We start from the raw sequence: 19,398 nt of genomic DNA on the forward strand, positions 1-19,398 counted from the left end.
CTTATATGGTTCTCACTATAACATATGACCATGGGAAGACCTTGGAACATGACTTTCCTATCTTTGCTCAGTGAGCTGGGAGATATTTAATCTAACCACAAGCCACATCCATTCCTGTCAACTTAATTTGAGAATACACGTTTAAGGAAACAAAAGGAAATGGCTCTCCCTTGGGACCTAGCATTGTTCCACTGTCCCTGGGTGTTTTAGTACATCTGTTTATGGTTCATTCTCTGTTTCAGGCTTTAAAAATGTCACTAATATTCCAAAGGGGGAAAAGTCTCAGTTGGAGAAAGGAGTAAATGCCAATTTTCATGGTTTATACCACTTCGAATAAAATAAATAAATAAAAAATCAGTCATTAGGTTCATGATTGACATTTAGTTGCAAGAGACAAAAGTAAATTCCAAATATGACCTAAAATGTCATAGATGATATTCTTGGGAATTATGTTACAGTATTGTATTATTGAGCACAAAACTATTAATGGCAGTGAAACTCTTATAATACTGCATTGTTTCTATACCTTCTTTTCTTACCTAAGTGGCAAATTAAAAGCCTCTAAGAGAGCAGTGCTGTTTTCCAACTGTGCTGAAAGAACCAAGGGCTCAGCACATTTGTTTTAAAGCCGGGTTTTGGGCCTCCAGCGGTCAGTGCTCTTTTGTACTGAGTTCACCACACTGTTTATGAGGGAGGGATTTACGAGTGTTGCTTTTAGAAATCAGATCTTCTGGTAGCCTGTACATTTTTCAGGACAGTTACTGATGTGCTGACATGTAGATTCTGAGCTCTTATCATTGGTGGTATTTTCAAACTTACAAAAAAGAACGCGGTGAAGGATAGAGGAGTTCACAACTGTTGATAGAAGGGAATGGCAGGGAAGCAACTCTAGAGAGATTCAAGAACATCCTAGGAGTTACAATGGTAAATTTAACTGCCACAAGTGTTTTATTTTGGATTTAGCATTGTGGTGAGGGAACTTGGCCAAATTCCAGTTCTATAGTGATATGTGCAAGTGCTTAAATTGTTGCGAAATTACTTTAATCTTTAATTAAGACATTGTCTTCCATTTCTAAAGTGCAAATGTACAGTGAAGTACAACAGCAAGATTTTTACAGGCAAAATCAGTGGCAACTAGTACCCTGGAGAGGTACAAACAACACTACACAGCTGCGTTGCTCACTTCCACTCTCAGGCATCCAAATATGCAGCTAGCACACGTGTACACACACACTTTCATACACATTTCCCCTGCCCAATCTCGTATTTATACTTTTTTTATATATACATGTGTGTTCAGCTGTTCTACAGCACTTCCACAATAGCTAAATAATTGCCTGTGCACTTCCCTGGGTTTATCCAGCTCCTTCCATGCATTCTGTGCTTGCTTCAGTAGCCTCTTTGGCAATTAACTGGGAATACGGTTAGCCCCTAGACTTTGCCACTCTTGTGACATTAATCTGCCTGTTCCTTGCTGGCTTCCTTCTAATAACATGCTGGGAAATTGTGCAAAGGTCTCTTTCTTCACCAGGGCTAAATGTCAAACAGATAGCATATGAAGAGACCTGAGACTGCGAAGATGGTTCAGAATCTGATCAGTCCAGCATCCTGTTTGCTTTGCAGTCAGTTTTACCATTCAGTGTGTCACAAATGGCCTCGGGGTCCCTGTTGCTGGAAGCTTGGCTGCTAGCAGCAATGTGTCCGTTGTGCTCTGGTAAGAGATTGAAGGTGAAGAACTGGTATGGATCCTTTTGTCTGCTGCTTTCTTGTAAGGGGCTCAGGAACGAGCTGGAGTTTTTCCATTCCTGGAATGTGCACATTTCCATATGTGGGTGAGTGATTTTGCTCAGGTAACCAGGGCTGGGAGATGCTGAAGATAATGTCCTTTGGCTGCCACTTAAGAAACTCCCACTGTCTTCCAGAGAGTCCTTCCTAGGGTGTTCAAAGGAGCACCGATTCCAGTTTCTGTAGCTGTAGGCCCACCACCCCAACTGCTTTCGACGGTGGCACTGACATTTTAGGATCTGTATGAACGCCCTCTTGAACTCTTTGCTTGAGCAAGGGTAGATGATTGGATTCAAGCAGCTGTTAAAGTAGCCAAGCCAAAAAATCACCTTGAAGATTGTTTCAGGGGGCTTCAGAGCTGAAAACAGAGATCCTGTTCAGAAGAAACAAGCAGAGACAATATGTGAGATAAATGGTTTGTCTGTTTTTAGGAAAGGTAAATGTCCCATCAGATCACTGTTAGAATCTATTTGTTAAATATCTTTAATGCATGCAGCTTTCATTTTTGGTCTTTTAGTAATAACATGCTATCTGTGTTATTTTAAAAGCTAACAAGGAACTGCTTTATCCACCATCCAAAATATAAAGGAGCACGTATTTAATGTAGAATTAAAATAAAGAGTCGTGTAGAATTAAAATAAAATACAGGTGAAAGACACAAAATGTTCATTGTTCGAGCTGCTGTATGATGCACACATAGAACAAGGTCATGCCTTCTGCAAAGAGCTATTAACTATCACCTTTTGAAGAAAAAGATCTAAATATTCCCAGGCTTCTGGGAATATATGTGCCCAGATGTACCTTACTACCTCTTATACATACTTGTGCAGCTCATAAACATCACCGCACTAGATTATTAGAGGGGTACAAACCTCTTGAAACCAGAAGTTAATTGTGGTAGGTCATATATCTCAGCCAATTATAAAAATGATGTAACCCAAACAAAGAGATTATTTCCTCTTCTGTTCATGACCAAATAGTTTACCTACAGAAGCTGCCCAAATGAAAAACACGTACTGGGAAATCCATTTCATGTACTTCTAGCATTAAAAGCATTTAACTGATCAACTATATTTAGCAATTGGAGCTCTATAAAAGAATGTCTGAATTCTTTTAAAGCAGAGCAGACATTCAGTAGTTATCCATCTGGGAAAATACCTTTGTGTCTGGTAAAGTAATCACAGAGCAGGGGTTCAGGGGAGAAGCCTCCTTTCAAGAAGTGGAATTTGATTTGTAGAGGTTTTTCAAGTGGAAGGTGATGCTCAAACCCGAGTGTCACATCTCTGAGAAGTGCAACACATATGCTGGAGTAGTTTCAGATTCCCTGGGCTGTGAAAGCAGCTGAGTCAGTTGTGACTGTCAAGATGCCTTAACGGGGAGGAGTGTGATTCTAGGCATGTTTCCCATGTCTCATAGCAATGTAGAGGCCATGGCTAGTGCCTGAAAACTATGCAAAAGCATTTCCCAGCTACTTGGGTAAATAACTCTTACATGTCACTGCGGATACTGTGACATACAGAGGGCAATTCTGACCAGGTCCTGACTATAGGGGTCCGAGTCTCCTTTGCTCACAAGGAAGCCAGGTAAGTACATGTTGCTCCTCACACATCCGCTGACCTCAGTGTGTCAATTAGTCCCTGAGCTGGCTCAGAAAATAAGGTACTAAAATGGTATTGACTCTCTGGAGAGTCTGTTTCCCTCCTCCCACCTGGGTAACAGGATCCAGGACAGATCCTGTGGATCCAGAATAATATTTTTTTCCCCTGGTTGCGTATGGGGATGCTGCTGCTTAACACTATCTCTGCCTATGACCTTGGAGCTAAGCATCATGTCACCCCTTAAGGTTAAAATGGAAGTTTTAAATTGCAAGGTTTATAGTACTTCTTTTGTAACTCCTACACTTGGTTTTTATATCACGTGCAAGACTTTTGTAAGCTAAATTCACATCCCTTCTTGCTTTGTTACTGCTAATGATGTACAGGGTTTGACATGTGTCTTCTCTCCATTTGTTTGAGATCCTATGTCTGCGCTGATTGATACTGCAGAAAGTACTAAGTAGAACATAAGAAATACTGGAGAAACAATGAGTTATGGCTGATAAATTTCCAGTCAATTAATCAAAGTGATGCAAGCACTTAAACTGTGTATTGTTAGTGTTAAATACTATTTGATGAAAGATCCAGAAACAATTCATGTGATTGCACCAAATAAGCCAATAAATTATTATCAGATTCTTATAAAGCTTTAGAAAAAGTTGATCCAAGTTAAAAACTGCAACCAAGATAAGGAAGATCTTCCAAAATCTCCCACATGCACAGTTGCAAACCTTTTCAGGATTCATTTTGTAAAGAATTATTAATGTTTTATCTTCGATTTAGAGAAAAGCTTTGTGACCGTACAAAACAAGTAAAAAATATAATTATGTACACCAAGGAACTTAATGGAGCTCATCTTGATAAATTTCTTAAATTGTTTTCTGGAGCTCCCCTGAAATGTAAATGATTTTTAACTCTTAAAACCCAGTAAACTTCATGAAGTGGCTGAAGAGCTTCCATTTTTTCTTATGTGTAAATTTTGAATGGACAGTGATGACTTCTTCCAGATCAGTTGGTTTGCCTTTCTCTTATACTCTAATAATTGAAAATCTATGGGACATTCCTCTTCCAGACTTAAGTATTTTTTAGGCAGGTTAAATACAGACATAGTAAATGCTGTTGTATAGCTTTCAATAAAATATTAAGAATATTTACTGAAAAAATTTGTGAAATTCCCTAAGGGCAAATAAAATAAGCTAAGCTATCGAGGAAAACTGGGAACCAATGCAGACAACTGGGTTATACTTGTGTAATCAGTATCACACATGAACCAAATATAACCACGTACTGTAAAAACTAAGAGACCAAGTAGGGAAAAATGTAAAAAGCTGAGTGCTGAAAAAAGCTTAATCTTTGTAAACTGCTGGAAGAAATATGTGTTCCATTTTTTTTTTTTTTTAAAAAAAAAAGAAAAAAAGTAAGGAGCTTATGTCTGTCTTTTACAATAATCTGTTTTTCAAATGTCATTTGGAAAAAAAATGACAGCAGGCTATTTTCAGCAGCTGCAGCAAGCATTTTCAAAGCTCTTTTATATTAAAGGGCAGCAACACAGAAGTGTAGAGAGCTTCCTCATAACGACCCTGAGTGACAGAGGCACCTTGTGTTCTGTCCTGATTCTTGAAAAATTACTAAGCACCGATTGATTGTTTAAAAGCTATTGTGACCCTAGATGAGTCATGAACAAGAAAACTTGGAAATACGTTAGTTAGGAAAGTTGCGTGGTGGTATAATTTAAAAATAAGCATCAGAATTTAGTTACAATGGTAGAAAAGTTCTGAAACTAAGAAATTTGGGAAAAAATTTCAAGGAGTTAATGATCATTAATGACTACTTTGTTCTCCACTTTGTGCTGTTTGCAGAACCATGAAAAATGTAAATGCTGCTTGTTTAAATTATACAGAAGCTATTGTGTTGTTTTCACAAGAAGGCAAGGAAGAAATATGCTTTTCTGAACAAGGAATATTAATTTGATTAAAAAGCTGTTTTATATACCAATCTGTTAATGTCTCATTTCTTTTATTTACATTAAAGCTTGACAGAATTCTACATCATTCTTCTACTCTTCCTTGTATATATGTGTGTGTATATATGTACACTGCCATAAAGGGAGAAGAACTTTATCTATGAATTTTGTCTACCGTATAATGCACTTTTACTTCCTAGGTTTTCAAAAACCAGGTGGAAGGCAATTATTCCAAGAAGGCTGTAGCAATAAGCAAGGTCACTGTAATACAAGTGAGAATAAGTTCACATATGGGAGCATACCTCACTTGCTGTCAGGTAGCACTTTTCATCTGTCAATCATCCTGCCTTTATACCATCCTCCTGATTTTACCAGTGGGAAATAAGAGCTGGAGGAAGGTAAAAGCAATCAGCTGAAGGTCGTGTGCTAAATAATTTTCACCAGGAAGAAAGTTTTTGTTTTACCAGGAATGAAACCATGAGATCTGGCACAACTCTTAACTGCTAGAACACATGATGGGCAGTACAGTGCATTCAAACAGTGTTGGTGACTCCTGCTACCTTTGCCACCACCCAAAGAAAAAGCAGAATTCAGGAGTATTTCCTGAGATCAACAGAAACTAGTTAATCCCCATCTCTGGCTGTACAGTTGTATGCAATTGCTACATGACCTTAGCAAAGCCCCACCTATGAAGGAATCCTTGGCTAACAAAGAGGACCACTAGTGAAACCTACAAATGCTATGAAATATAGCAATTTTGAGATACATCATAGTGAATAAAAAGAGCTGAGAAGAGACTCAACAATTAGTATTTAAGAGCATAAAACTTATATACAAAGAGGAATTAAATTATTATTTTTTTCCATGTCCACAGTGGCTAATATAGTGAGCGCAGTGATTCAAATTGCAGCAAGGCAAATCAAGAGTACAGCTTGGGAAACACTTTCAGTCTACCAAGACAGGAAAGTTCGGGAACATACTGCCTTAGAAGGGTGTAAAAATCCAACCCTGGAGGCTCTTAAAAACAGAGCAGACACGCATCTCCTGATTTATGTATGGCTGACCCAGCCTTTGGGTTGGAGGATGCCCTGCATGACCTCTTCAGATCCCTTCTTGTCCTGCTTTCTCTGATTAGCTCTGCAGGCTATAACTGTTCATCAGGAAAACTTTATGGCTTAAGTTTTGGCAACCCAGCAGAGTTTTACATCTGCAGTACTGGAATCCCACTTACACTGAAGTCTTAGATCCCGTTGGTAAATATAACCACTATTTAGGCTGAGGATTAACTGTTAGAAAAATGGAATGTCCAAGTCCAATATTAATTTGGGCATTTATTTTCTTCAAGGCTTTGGAAAGTTTGAGTTTTTTGTATTCAGTCCTTCCTTACTGGTTGGAATCCCAGCCTGAATTCTCTACACAGAGAGAAGAAAAGATGTTCTGAATTATCCAGAAGGTGGTTTAGTTGCAAGTCACTATACGTGCCATGTGCTTCTAAATATGGGTTAATTTGGTGACTATTATACAAAGCACCACTGCCTTTCACCATATAAAGATATGAAAAATATTTTGATGAGCTTGAGTATTTTTAACATTACCCTTTTCCCTACCTTGTTCTGGGAATTAACAACAATACCTTTTATTTAACTGGACACTGGCTTTACCTCATAATTAACCTGTCAGGAGAAAACAACTGGGGGCTATTTTGGTACCTTGATAAAATGATAAAGCTAAGCCTACCACACACTCTCTATAAACATCAAACTAATATTTCCTCCCCTAATCTCCAACTATTTTCCCATCACAGCCTGATAAACAGATCAAGTATTTCCCTGTACTGATTTAGATTGCTTTTCAAAATGGCTGAAAAATGTTGCCTATTACTATCTTCTGGGTGATTTATTTGTGAGGTGAGTAGCCAGAGTGACTCCCTTGCTCAAAATCTCTTTCCTGATGCTTCATGTTTAACAGCTTCACTCAAAGGGAATGTGTATTCTCTACCCTCTTATTTTGATGAGCAAAACCCTGTGATAAATTAAACATAGCACCACAAACTAACCTCTGATTGCACCTTTTACACCGCTGAAGTTTTTGCAAAGCCTGCATCCAGCAAAATTGCAGAACAGGAAATATTTTAGAAACTCAATCAACTTGATCAGGTTTTATTGTATTTTGACCATTAATTTAACAAGCTGTGCTCACCATACTTGACAGAGCTATTTGGTCTGGAAACACACTGAGCAACAGCAAATATCATGAAAAGGAATTAAGAAATATTTCATTTAGTAAAAGGTAATTTCATTTAGGGTCTGACTGTTTTTTATAATGAATGTTTTATTACGCTGAAGGTAAGTAAAGCACCCTCAATGAGATTACGGGATGTTGTGGGAAACAATTTGGCATGTCAGTGGTATTCACACATTCTGCAGAGTTACTGGCCAGAACATCACTGAGCTATTAACATTCAGAGTCCACTGGAGTCAGTGGGAGTACTTGAAAGCCTTTGTAAAGGCTCATAAAGGCTTCAGTGGAGTTTGGAACAATCCCTAAATTAGCAGGGTGAGCAGCAGGAAAATCTTCTGGACTGCCTTAATCCCAATCCTTTTAATTAAAAAAACTCATCACTGAAGGAAGTTTTGATGTTGCCCTCTACAGAGGTGAAACACGTACACATGTGTAAATAAATACTCCCACACACTGCTCTCTCATATTTTTTCCTGTTCTGTTACTTTTCTTCTATCTAAATATCTGCTTCATTGCTACCTCTCTCCACTGACCGCTATATTCGTACAGAAAGGAGGGTGGGAAAGTTAAGACTTTCTATTTAAGGATCCTTAACGTAATAGTTGGTGAGGTTCCTGATGAAAGAGTAGTACACAGGACATGTTTGAGTTTCCACTTCCACTTTATGAAAGAAAGAGCTTAGCATCAAAATTAGACCAGTCAATGCAACCAACTCACCAAGCACTCCCACCCCTCCAGTTCCTTCCAGGAAAAGGGACAAAACGTGCTCCAGTTGTGTGGAAGGTGACCACGTACTACAGTAATTAGCTGGAGTTTAAGCCTTAAAAGTAAGATATAATAAGGTAATGTTTATGAGTTAAACAAAACTTTTACAAACACTTCTGATCTTTCTGTGCCATTGTGCTCTGTGAGCTATTTCCAGCCACGCAGAGGAAATAAACAAGTGTGGATAAATGACCAACAGTTGTTTGTGACACCAGATAGTCATCTATGAAATATCCCTAGGTTCTGCTGTGGTTTTATCTCCTTCCTTCATCCTTCATGCAAGGAATATATATACATATATTTATACTTTAGACCAAAAAATCAAGAAGTTGATGCTTCCTTAGGTCCCCTGAAGCCCTCCCTGCTCCATGCTGAAGAAGCCCTGTCCCTTCAGCCTCTCCTCACACAATATGCTCCAGGCTCCAACATCCTTGGTCACCTCCACTGGACTCGCTTCAGGTTATTGTCTTACCTGTAACACAGCTTTCTGCATGGATGCCCTGTTGCAGACATGCTCTAATGAGTGTTAAATTAAAAGGGCACAATCACCTCCCTCCATCTCCTGGCTCTGTTCCTGCTGATACAGCCCAACGTGCTGCCAGCTTGCATCTGATAGGGACATCTGAATAGTTTTACATCCTGTGTTATATTCATCTGAGTCATCTTCATAGGCAAGGGTATCCTGTGAGTGTGGATTTTCAAGAGTGCCATGTATTTATTATTTGTACCTAGTGGGAGCAACATTTTACACTATTGATGGTTAATTAATCCAAAATTAGGCACATTCTCCTTTACTGTCTGCCTTCTCTTTAATACCTCTGTTTTTTTCTTTTCCCACCTTGGTGTATTCACTTCCCAGTTATTTGTTTCTTTCTTTTCATTTTAAATAGTTCCTTCTCCTCTCATGTCTTGTTCAGTTCTTAACTCCAATGGCTCATCTATTTTCAAACCACTTTCTATTGTGATAATTGCTTTTCTATTAATTAAACATCCATTTTTAATATAAGTTGTGTATTTGATAGCAATTAAATCTATAAATTACCCAGAATTATCAGTTGTATTCAGAATGAAGTATTTGATAATTAGATTAGATAATGGTTGGGCATTTGAGGAGGAGTACCACCATGAATTTCCTAGATTTAAGGATAAGAAATCTCTATGAATAATTTTGGGTTGTCATGTGATATGTTTTCTACCACTTACAAAAATTCATATTTCAAAAACTTTAAATCTGGTTCTGCTTAGCTGTGAGACAGACTAGGGTGAGTGGATGTTGTTTACTGGAACAAATACAGCATTTGTTTTTACTGAAACAGAATGGTCTGGAGTTCAGTGCTGTGCTGTGTGTCACTTGATATTCCAGTAATGGCAAACCAACTACAATAAAATATGTTGTGAAACAATAACCGTGTAGAAAGAGAGCCTCACTGCACTGGTTTCCACCATTGTCTTAATCTTTAAAACAAGACATAAAATTTGAAACTACTTGTGCCTATTAATAACAAGTAGAAAATTTAAAACTTGTACTGCTGAATGGAGGTATTTTGGAGAGAACGCCACCATCTTGTCTGTATACTATAAAGGAGAAGTAGGCAGAGAATTTGCTAATAAGTATTTGGAAGTTTTCTTATAGAATCTGGTCAAATGTAAATGGTTAAGGTATCCCAGGAAGGCAAACATAATCCTCCTTCATTCAGCCCAGATGACTATTACATTTTATTGCAGCATGGAGCCTTTCCAACCAGAGTTAAATCTGACCTTTTCAATGTTCTCCGTAGGAGAAAATTCCAGTGTTTTAAAAATTGCTGTAGCGTTGAAAGCATTGCAAAATGATAGCGAGTCCTGAAACATGAAAAGCAGGAAGCATCAGCGATATCAAACCCCGTCTCTCAACCTGTTCTCAAGAAGGCAACATTTTGCAAAAAATGAAATGCAAGAAACTTGTTTTATGCTGGAAATCATCATTGCTCTGAAAAGAGCCTTTTCTTGGTGTTAGGCAGTAGATGACTGCTGATGGCCTGGCCAGGAACCTCCACCTCTCCCCTGCAGTTCCCGCTGCGATTCCTGCTGTATCCATACCTGTTGGTAGCAGCTGAGTTACGGCTGCTTAATGAACAGGGAAGCTACGAGTGCTACATGTATATAGCTAGTAAAACTCTCTCTATAAAACTAATAAGCTGCCTCTGACCAGGTTTATTGTAAGTTTACAGAATGCGGAAAGGATGTTAGTCTTTTATTTAAGCTTTCTGTGGTCCTTTTTACTGCATGCTTGGCCAAGTTGGCATGCCAAGGTTTTAAAGCTAATTGGATTTCTCAATCTCCTAATTTTTTTCCTTCCAGCATTCAGTGTTTGTTTACATTCCACTGGATATAGGAAAGAAACCCCACAGTTTACAAACATCAGAGGACGAAGTAGAGAGAATGGTTATAAAAATAAGAGCCAATGGGACTGCAGACCTTCTGGAGAACAGTGTCAGTATAACAGTGAAAAAAAGATCTTGAGAACTAGGAAGAGCATCCAAAATCAGTAGAATAAAATTCAATAAAGAAAATGAAAGGGAAGATAGTTAAAACCGCTAACTGCAATCTGGTAATGATAGTGAGCAATTTGTATGTGGCTTTGGAGTACATTGGTGTGTCTGTGGATTGCCTTAGGATGCATAACTAAATAAAAATGCAACAGAGCTGAGGTTTTTCATGCCCTATCTGTATCTGTTATGTTAACAAAAATTCTGAGTATGTCTTCAATAACAAAATACGGAGATATGAGTGAGATTTGGAAAATACATGAGATATAGAAAAATCCATCAAGTGCTTAGAGTTTTGACACAAACTCCGAACATCCTTGTTAATAGGTATAGCTACCGCTTCTCTGTCCAGAATGCCTATGATGGCGTACACCACAGAGAGAATATACTTTTGTAAACTGTGTTGCCATTACAAAAGTATGGTAAAATCAAGAACAAGTTTAGGAAGAATCTTGTTCAGCACTCTAAAACTGACAGTAGGTAGGGACAGAGATAGAATATTGTTATTATTTTGTCCTGAAGAGTTACAGACTTCAGCAGCTTGCTAACTAGAAAGAATATGGGCTGAGCTTATGCTTGTTTTGCAAAGGATTAGCTGATTAAAGGAGTCTAGAAAAGCTAATCTAAGTCTGCTGACATTTCATTTATTATACTTAAATATCTTCAATTACTGGGCATGCTTCGGTGTCTTTTTCTCCCCTTCTCCGTTCTGACACAGCTGAGGCAATCTGTCTTGGACATCACTGGTAAACAATAGGACTCTAGCAGGGAATTGAATAACACTGCTACAAAGATGCTGTATGAACTTCCATTATATTTTCTCCTTTGCAACTTGAGACTGATTGTTACTGCTTTTCAGTTTCTAGGTGTCACATAAAAGCCCATCAAAATAGCTCTAAATCTTGCAGTGGATGATGGAGCAGGACTTTAGTGAAGATACTAAAAAAAGATGAATTTTTTGTTCATGTCTGTATTTCACAGATAGGTGCACTAAAGAGCATACAGCTGATATCCTGTGGTATGGCCTTGATGCTTTAGCACTGTATGCACATGTATTTATTTACTCAGTGCTTTCATCATCATCATGACTACTAACCTGATCAATGGCATGTGTTTGCAAAAGCCCATAGCACAAGAACCTTGTGTCCACTGCCTTGCTGGATGCTCAAAGCAGTGTTCCCTCTCAAATTCTCACTTCTCTCCTGTCTTTGATTTCAATAGTTTTGAGATATCCTCTTGCTATCCAGTGGCTCTGTCCTGATTTTTTTTTTTTTGCCTTGGAGCTTTCTGATTCAATAAAGAACACTACTGGGTCTGCTTTGTGGGCCTGGAAACTGCAGTATCTTTTTCTGCTATCTCCATTAAGAGTCCCTGGTGTTTAGCCACAACATTTTTTTTCTAGCGGCAGACATGGTTTGATGGAAGTAGTAGCAGGACTTTGTTCCTTCATTACCACTGCTGGTCTGGTTCATGCTCCTATGTTATGGTCATCTTGCAGTCGTGTTCTTGAGAATCCCATCTTTCACACCTGAGACAGGAAGATGCCCTGCCATTGAGCAGTCATCACAAGTGGATTTTTCTGTATTCACATTTCTCTGTACTGCTTTGCAGATTTACTTTCCTAAGGCTGTATGCTTTCAGATTGCCCTTTGGTCCTCTGACCTGCAAATGAAAGTTTGCATAAGAAGTGCCCAAGCCTTTGGAATTTGTGGAGTTTCACCTGCTTTGATGAAACATATTTATTCTAAAAAGTAGAGCTCTGTAATTGGTAACTGGGATCCCAGGGATGCAATTTACTTTTGGACAGAAGGCTCAAACCAGGGCTTAAGGGAGTTTATTTTAGTAGTAAAATGAATCACCTTGAAATAAGCTAGTTCTCCCTGTGGCAAAACATGCTGTACGGGTCAAGAAGTGCTCATATTTAGGCTTCTGGCTAGAAAACAGGAGGAGAAGGTTCCTGCTGTCACCTGTGTGATTGGACGTTGTACCAGATGCACCTACAAGAGGGCAGAGGGTCAGATTGCAACGCGTATCATTAAGTCCTCCCAGTCCTGTGTGACCATTACAAGAAATCTAGAGAGTTAGGCTACTTTGTGAGGTGAAGACAAGGCAAGACAAAAATGAGGTGGAAGACAAAGCAGGCTGGAAGCCTTGCAGAAAGCAGAAGCAGTGATAGCAGTGGACCTAATGCCTGGAAATGTTTCCCATGGGAAACTGAGCAGCCTAATTTGGTATTCTTGGTGCAGAGATGCAGAGGTTGGCCTGATGTACCATAAATCTACATACTGTGCTCAAACAACATTTTATTTTAAGAATCATTTTGTATTGGCTGACCTGTAGCATGCAGAATATTTTTATGTTCTTTTTTATTATTCTGTAGAGAGGCTTCAAAAACTTAATATATAAAGATAGTCAAAACAGTTGTATCTTCATTATGAGGCTCTTGGGACTTTATCCTACTGCCAGTTAAGATATGACAATTTTATTTCTGACTTTAGTGGATAAGATGAAAGGTTTTCTGGGAGCAGGGGCAGTTAGGTTCTGAGCATGGAAGCAAGTAAGACTGCTGATCTCCACTAGAGTTAAGCAATGGGCTGGGGAAGTTCATGTGCTTTGGTGAAAGTAGTGGAGGTGGTGGGTTTTGTGTATTTTCATTTGTGTGTTGTGTGAGGTCTACAGCTGGGAGCTGGCAAGCTCTGTCTGATGCCTCATTTAACAGGAATGGGACTAAACTTTTACCAAGTAGCTAGGGGGAAACATATGATCTTTCATTTCTGATTAATTTTTTAAATAAAGTTATTGGCATAAACTGGATCTTTGTTTAAAGGAGGAAGTTTTACTGAATGATACCTTATATCTGCTGAGCTCTAGTCTTTGGATAAAAATCCTTAATTTTTCTTTCAATTTTTCAGCAATGCATATTTAATATAGTTCTGATAGCCAAACACAAATTTGTATGAGGGGAAAGAAAAGAAACATTTATTTTGAAGAAGCAGGATATTTACTCTTCAAAGCTGGGTCACTGAATTTGTGGCACAAGCAGTTGTCTTGAAGACACATATGTCTTCATTTTATTTTTTATGCTGTACCACAAATAATTTTGGGTTGCAAAGATGACAGTTTACAAAGCCATGGAGCATTTATGAATGTGCACAACAAGGGCATTCCGTAGCTCTATTTCTATCTGGAAATGATATCTGATAAATAGTGGAATAAAAACAAATTCTCATTGATACCAGTTTTGCTGCATTATCAGGTGCTTAACACCAAAGGAAGTGTGGTTCAGTCATCCAGCTCTGGACAAAAAAGAGATTGTGGGTCATTCTTTGCGCTGATAGTTTCATGATGCTCAACACATCACAGTGTCAGTGCTCGAATTCCTCCCTGTAGCTGTATACAGAACTCTTTCTTTCAGAGCTTTCCTCACAGAGCCTTTTGATTCCTGCTTGAAAACCACTGTCAGTGCTAATATTATTTTTTTCCTTTTTTTTTGTGGAATATTTATTCAAGCAATATCCCTGCTTTCAACACCATGTCGGTTCCCAGTATACATCTGCCACCTGATGCAGTGATCCTTTGTCTGGGATATCAAAATGAGTAGCTGTGGAGTATATTAAAGTGTCACAACTGAAGAATTATAATTTTGGCTGGCAAACTAGAACAGCTGAGAACACTTTTGACATGAAAAAAGCTACATATAATCAGATTTATTAAGACATGGTTTTGGGGTGCTGAAGAAATGAGAATTACTGACTTGTCAAATGTTTTGTGGTTAAATCCTCAGAAGTCCAGAGCTGCTCTGCTAACACCACTGTGCAGAGTCATTGCATTACTGAGTGAAACAAGGAGCACAAGTTGTAAGGATGTGGATATGATGGTATGATTTAGATTAAAGTTGCAGATATAAGGTGTGAAAAATACAGACTGAGGAAGAAGCCTTCCAGTACAGTGAAGGTAAATATCTAGTCTAGATTCAGAAGCAGAAAAGGTATTGTAGTTTGCAGTCCTGCACTGACAAGCGGGGAGACTGTGATTAGAGTAGCCCAGGGTGCCTATAGAGAGTTTCATAAATCATTGATATGTTTTCAATTCTGCCTGTCACTGAAAGTGATTCTATACTATTGTGGGCTTTTTGTAAGGGTTCTTAATAGCTTCTTGTTTAAGTTTTTGTCTTCAAGATGCACAGCAGAAGATTTCTGGTATGAAAAATACAACACACAGCTGTATTAAGCTCTTTAAAAAGTCCTCCTCCGCTGATCGACCCAGTCCTCCAGTTAAGAATAGCTGAATTATGCATGTCAGGAAAAGGTATTTTCCCCAACTGCATTAGTATGCAATGCTTTAGTCATCCCTAACACCATTAATGAGCTTTGCACTGGTACACAGACACAAGAAGTACAAGGTTCAGGAGAGTTTAGAAAAAGAAATCAGGGACAAGGAACAAAAACAGCCTTATTTCAAGTCAGCAAAACAAAGAGGAGGTACCTACTATTTAAATTCACGTGGATGTAATGTTTGATACTGCGCATACCTTCATTTCCTCCCTTTCATAGAAAAAAGGCTGTCAGTAAAGAGTTGCCCCCCTGAAATGATTTCTAAACAGAGAACAGGAGAGCCAGCAGTTTACACTGCCGTACTGAGATGATGATTTTTTCACTCTTCTAATACTAATTAACAATAGCAACTCTTTCTGAACCACAGCTCAGTGAGGCACCAGGAGTTCCCAGCTCTGGTGTGAGTGTGCTAGGGGTTGCAGACATGCAGGCAATGCCAGGTCAGAGCCCACAGCAGCCCGTTAGCCCTTCAGCCTGCCAGGCACTGCTGCCAGCATGCAGCCTGCTGCAGTGGAGGCTTGCATCCTATCACCTCACTGGAGCCTTGGACACAAGTGAGATGAGAGAGAAAATCAAACTGTGACAAGCAATAACTTCTCCACTCAGGTGTATTAAGCAGTGACCCATTAAACATCCTGGGGAAGTCCAGGACTTTCTCCCTCTAAGGGGAAACTGACTCTTTCAAGAAACTTGTTTCTCATGTTGGTTCTGTCCTGCTGTGAGCAAAATGTTTTTAATGGACTGGTCTGCATCTGTGTTTGCTGAATAGCATCAGGAACAGTACTGGCTTCTGCTAGCTAAGGATAGGTTCTGTTGTATTCATGCTGACTTTTTTTTTTTTTTTTTTTTTTTTTTTCCCCTGAGTTCCCTCAATAATTCAAAATCAAGGAGGAGATGCTAACCTACATGTACTTTATTGGGTAATCATGACCAACTCGATACATACCTGCTGCTGCCACTGGTTGTGCTGCTAGCATATGTGGTGAAAACATGTTTCTATTCATTTAGGTGTGTATTTTTGCAATAGTTGGAAACTTGTTCTCTGTCATAACCTTTCTTTAAGAGGCAGTGCAAGGACTTAAACTTCAGTAGCCAAAGATAACTTTGCTCACAGTTTTCCTTCTGTTTGGAATATGTCACATTCTCAGTATTAGCTTTTTGCAGATCTTGAGTTACTAAGATTTTTCAGCTTTAGATACACTAAGCTAGAGATGATAAAGTTGCTCTGGAGTAGCTTCAGTATTTGTCTTGCAACAGAGATTCTCGTCTAGATGACATTACATACTTACTGAAATCGTAATTCTAAAACACTTGATCAGGACCATGCAGTTGAACTCAGTTTAGGTTTCTACAAGTCTCTAAAAGTATTCACTTACCACTCAATTAGAAATATTTTGGTATGGTAACTAAGTAAACACGAATACAGAGCATTAATAAGGGCTTCATCTCCCTTTTTTTTCCCCCAACTCTTTCCATATTCAGTCTGCCAGATTGTCTGTGTCTCAGAGAAGTGAATTTTTGACAGATATTTTTGAGAGCTAGTAATTCAATATTAACAGGTCTTAAAATGTTCCATTTCAGAGCTGATGCCTGTATTATAGACAATACAAGCAAATTTCCCGAGGACTTGAGAATGCAGAGCACTGTAAAGGCTACACTGAATGCTTTAATAATATTTTGAAGCTGAAGTGAACAGAGTGGTTGCCACAATGCATGTGATAGTCTCCTGAAATGCCTCAACTAAGACCTACTGAAACCAAAGGGAACCTTTCTGCGAGAATCAGTGGGCTTCACAATTTGCTTTTGGAATTTGATCAATAAAGTTTGAACTGAGAACTAGAGCTCTTTCAGCTTCCCAAAGCTCAGGGGAGTTTTGCATCTCATCATTAGGTCAGGCCCATTTTCACCTAAAACACCTAATAACGCCAGAAGACTTTCTGAATTACACTTGGACCATCTAACAGTGAACTAAAACAAGAACATTTCAATGCTGAAACTTTTTGCAAACCTATCCAGAATTTTTGTTAAAGCATCCTGTAAAGATATTTACGAAAGCTAATTCAATCAATTAGAGGGAATTTAATATATAAACTTTGAAGGTATCGTCCCCTGATATGTCATCTGCTGCACTCATGAGGAGGGCTAACAGATGAGCAGGCTTTCTGCAGGCTGCACGTTTTGCAAGGTTTCTGCTTCTTTAAAAAAGCCAACATCAGAATTAAATTACTTTCACTTCCCTCCCTTTCATGTGTTCACTGCAGTTCTCAAAATATGTACTTATCATTCATCTGATTTTTTTTGTGACATTTTTGTAGTAAACAACTAACCTTCTTCCTCCCCCTCCCCACAGTCCCGTGAATACCAACTTACCTAGCGGCAGAACAATGAAGAAGGGTAGCCAGCATAAGATAAACATGCCGACCACAATTCCCAGTGTCTTGGCTGCCTTCTTTTCTCTAGAGAATTTAAAAAGTTTGAAAGCTAAGGAGTTCCTGGGATTGTGACCCTTGGATTTGGTGCTGTTTAATGTATCCTCATGAATGTTCCTGTAATGGATCCGTAAAGTCAGCTCCTTGGAGTTGGACATCTCTTTCATAACCCCAGCTTCCAGGTTTTTAGTAGTCCTTTTGGCCACTATGTAGACCCGGCAGTACATCACAAGAATGACAATTAAGGGAATGTAAAAGGACCCCAAGGAAGAGAACAAAGCGTAGAATGGTTCTTCAGTGATGCGGCACTCCTTATCGTCCTTGGGTGCTGGTTCTTTCCAGCCCAAAAGAGGCCCAATAGAAATTACCATGGAAAGGACCCAGACACCTAGTAGAGCTAGAATTGCTCTTCTTCTTGTTACCAAAGTTGGATACTGGAGAGAATAACGTACTCCTATATATCTGTCTATGGAAATCGCACATAGACTTAAAATAGAAGCTGTACAGCACAGCACATCAACTGCTGCCCAGATATCACAAAATATCCTCCCCAAAATCCAGTAGCCGAGGATTTCCAATGTAGCAGAGAATGGAAGGACAGTAAAACTCAGCAACAAATCTGCTATTGCAAGGTTAATTATGAAATAATTTGTAGGGATTCTTAAATGCCTATTGCAAGCAACAGAGAGAATTACCAAAATATTACCTATAATAGCAAAGAGTATAAAGGCACCTAGGATGAGCCCCACAGTTATCGCCCTACTGATATCCAGGGTGGGTGAATCCAGGTTGCTTGTTGTCTCATTGGAGTTGTTCGCAGAAAGGTTGCCACTATTTAATGCAGAAACTTTCAAATATCCAGGTATTGATGAATTGGATTTCTCATCAAAGTAGGTATTCATCTTTAAAATCATCCTCCATAGCAAGGTATGGTTGGGTCCCATGCACAGCACACAGATGGTTGGGTTTGGTGGAAAGTTACCTCTCTACCCAAGAAGTTACTGAAATGCCCCAGCCAGCTTTGGATTGAGAGCTCATCTCTCCAGCAAAGTGTCAGCTTTGAGCACGTAAAACTTGCCCAACGTGAAGTCCTCTGAAGCCTGTCAGAAATAATAGGCTGTTCAAACTTGCTTAATTTCTCCTCTCAACTCGTTGAAACAGAAATTAGCAGGCAGAAGGCTTGGCTGGAGCTCCAAAGTAGCTGCTTTGATCATGACGTCCCTGAAATAAAAAACAGGTTTACTGTTCTCCCTTGTGCATCCGTGGTCCTGCTGGAAGGATGCCCCTGTCTAGCTGCTGTGACATGCGTCTCCAGGAAGGGTTTGTCAGCACTTAGGCAGCTCTGCATGAGCCGGCTGCCTGCGCTCTCGCTGCCTCTGCTGCTGACATCACCGGGGCCAGCCCCGGCGCAGCGCTAGAGGGCAATGCAGTTCAAGTTAAAACTTCTAGATCCAAGTCTGAAAGCTAAACAGATGGAATATATCCGCCCCAATTAAAGCATTTGCTACATAGAAATCTGGATTGGAAGCTTTTTTTTTTAAAAAAAAAGAAAAGAAAAAAAAAGTTTCATAATCTGAGGAAAATACACTCAGAGGGTTATGGTGAAAAAAACAATTTCAGTATGAAATGATCTAGCACCCTTTGCCTTTCAGTCACTAAATAAATGTCTTTGGGTTTATTTTGTAATCAAAGTGAATCACACGCCATGTTAGAGATGGCATGACTAATCATCTCCCACTTTCTAGGGAGGAACATGTA

At 39.1% G+C, this 19,398-nt stretch overlaps 1 protein-coding gene across 1 annotated transcript; it reads right to left on the minus strand.

The window, feature by feature from the left end:
* Positions 1 to 925: 925 nt before the first annotated feature.
* Positions 926 to 19,034, minus strand: ADRA1B (adrenoceptor alpha 1B). Its single transcript, XM_005009311.6, has 2 exons — positions 17,582 to 19,034; positions 926 to 2,158 (listed from the first exon to the last, which is right to left on the minus strand). The coding sequence occupies exons 1-2, from the start codon at positions 18,582 to 18,584 to the stop codon at positions 1,596 to 1,598; spliced, it is 1,566 nt and encodes a 521-aa protein (XP_005009368.2). The 5' UTR covers positions 18,585 to 19,034; the 3' UTR covers positions 926 to 1,595.
* Between the last annotated feature and the right edge of the window lie 364 nt (positions 19,035 to 19,398).

This window comes from Anas platyrhynchos, chromosome 14, assembly GCF_047663525.1.
Source record: "Anas platyrhynchos isolate ZD024472 breed Pekin duck chromosome 14, IASCAAS_PekinDuck_T2T, whole genome shotgun sequence".
In the NCBI taxonomy this organism is placed as follows: domain Eukaryota; kingdom Metazoa; phylum Chordata; class Aves; order Anseriformes; family Anatidae; genus Anas; species Anas platyrhynchos.

What these genes read in the sequence shown, in the direction of transcription:
- ADRA1B (XM_005009311.6), bottom strand. Translation starts at nt 18,584, where the DNA reads ATGGGACCCAACCATACCTTGCTATGGAGGATGATTTTAAAGATGAAT. An exon ending in CTTCATTGTTCTGCCGCTAG is followed by an intron (nt 2,159 to 17,581) that starts GTAAGTTGGTAT and finishes TCTTCTGAACAG; the next exon opens with GATCTCTGTTTTCAGCTCTG.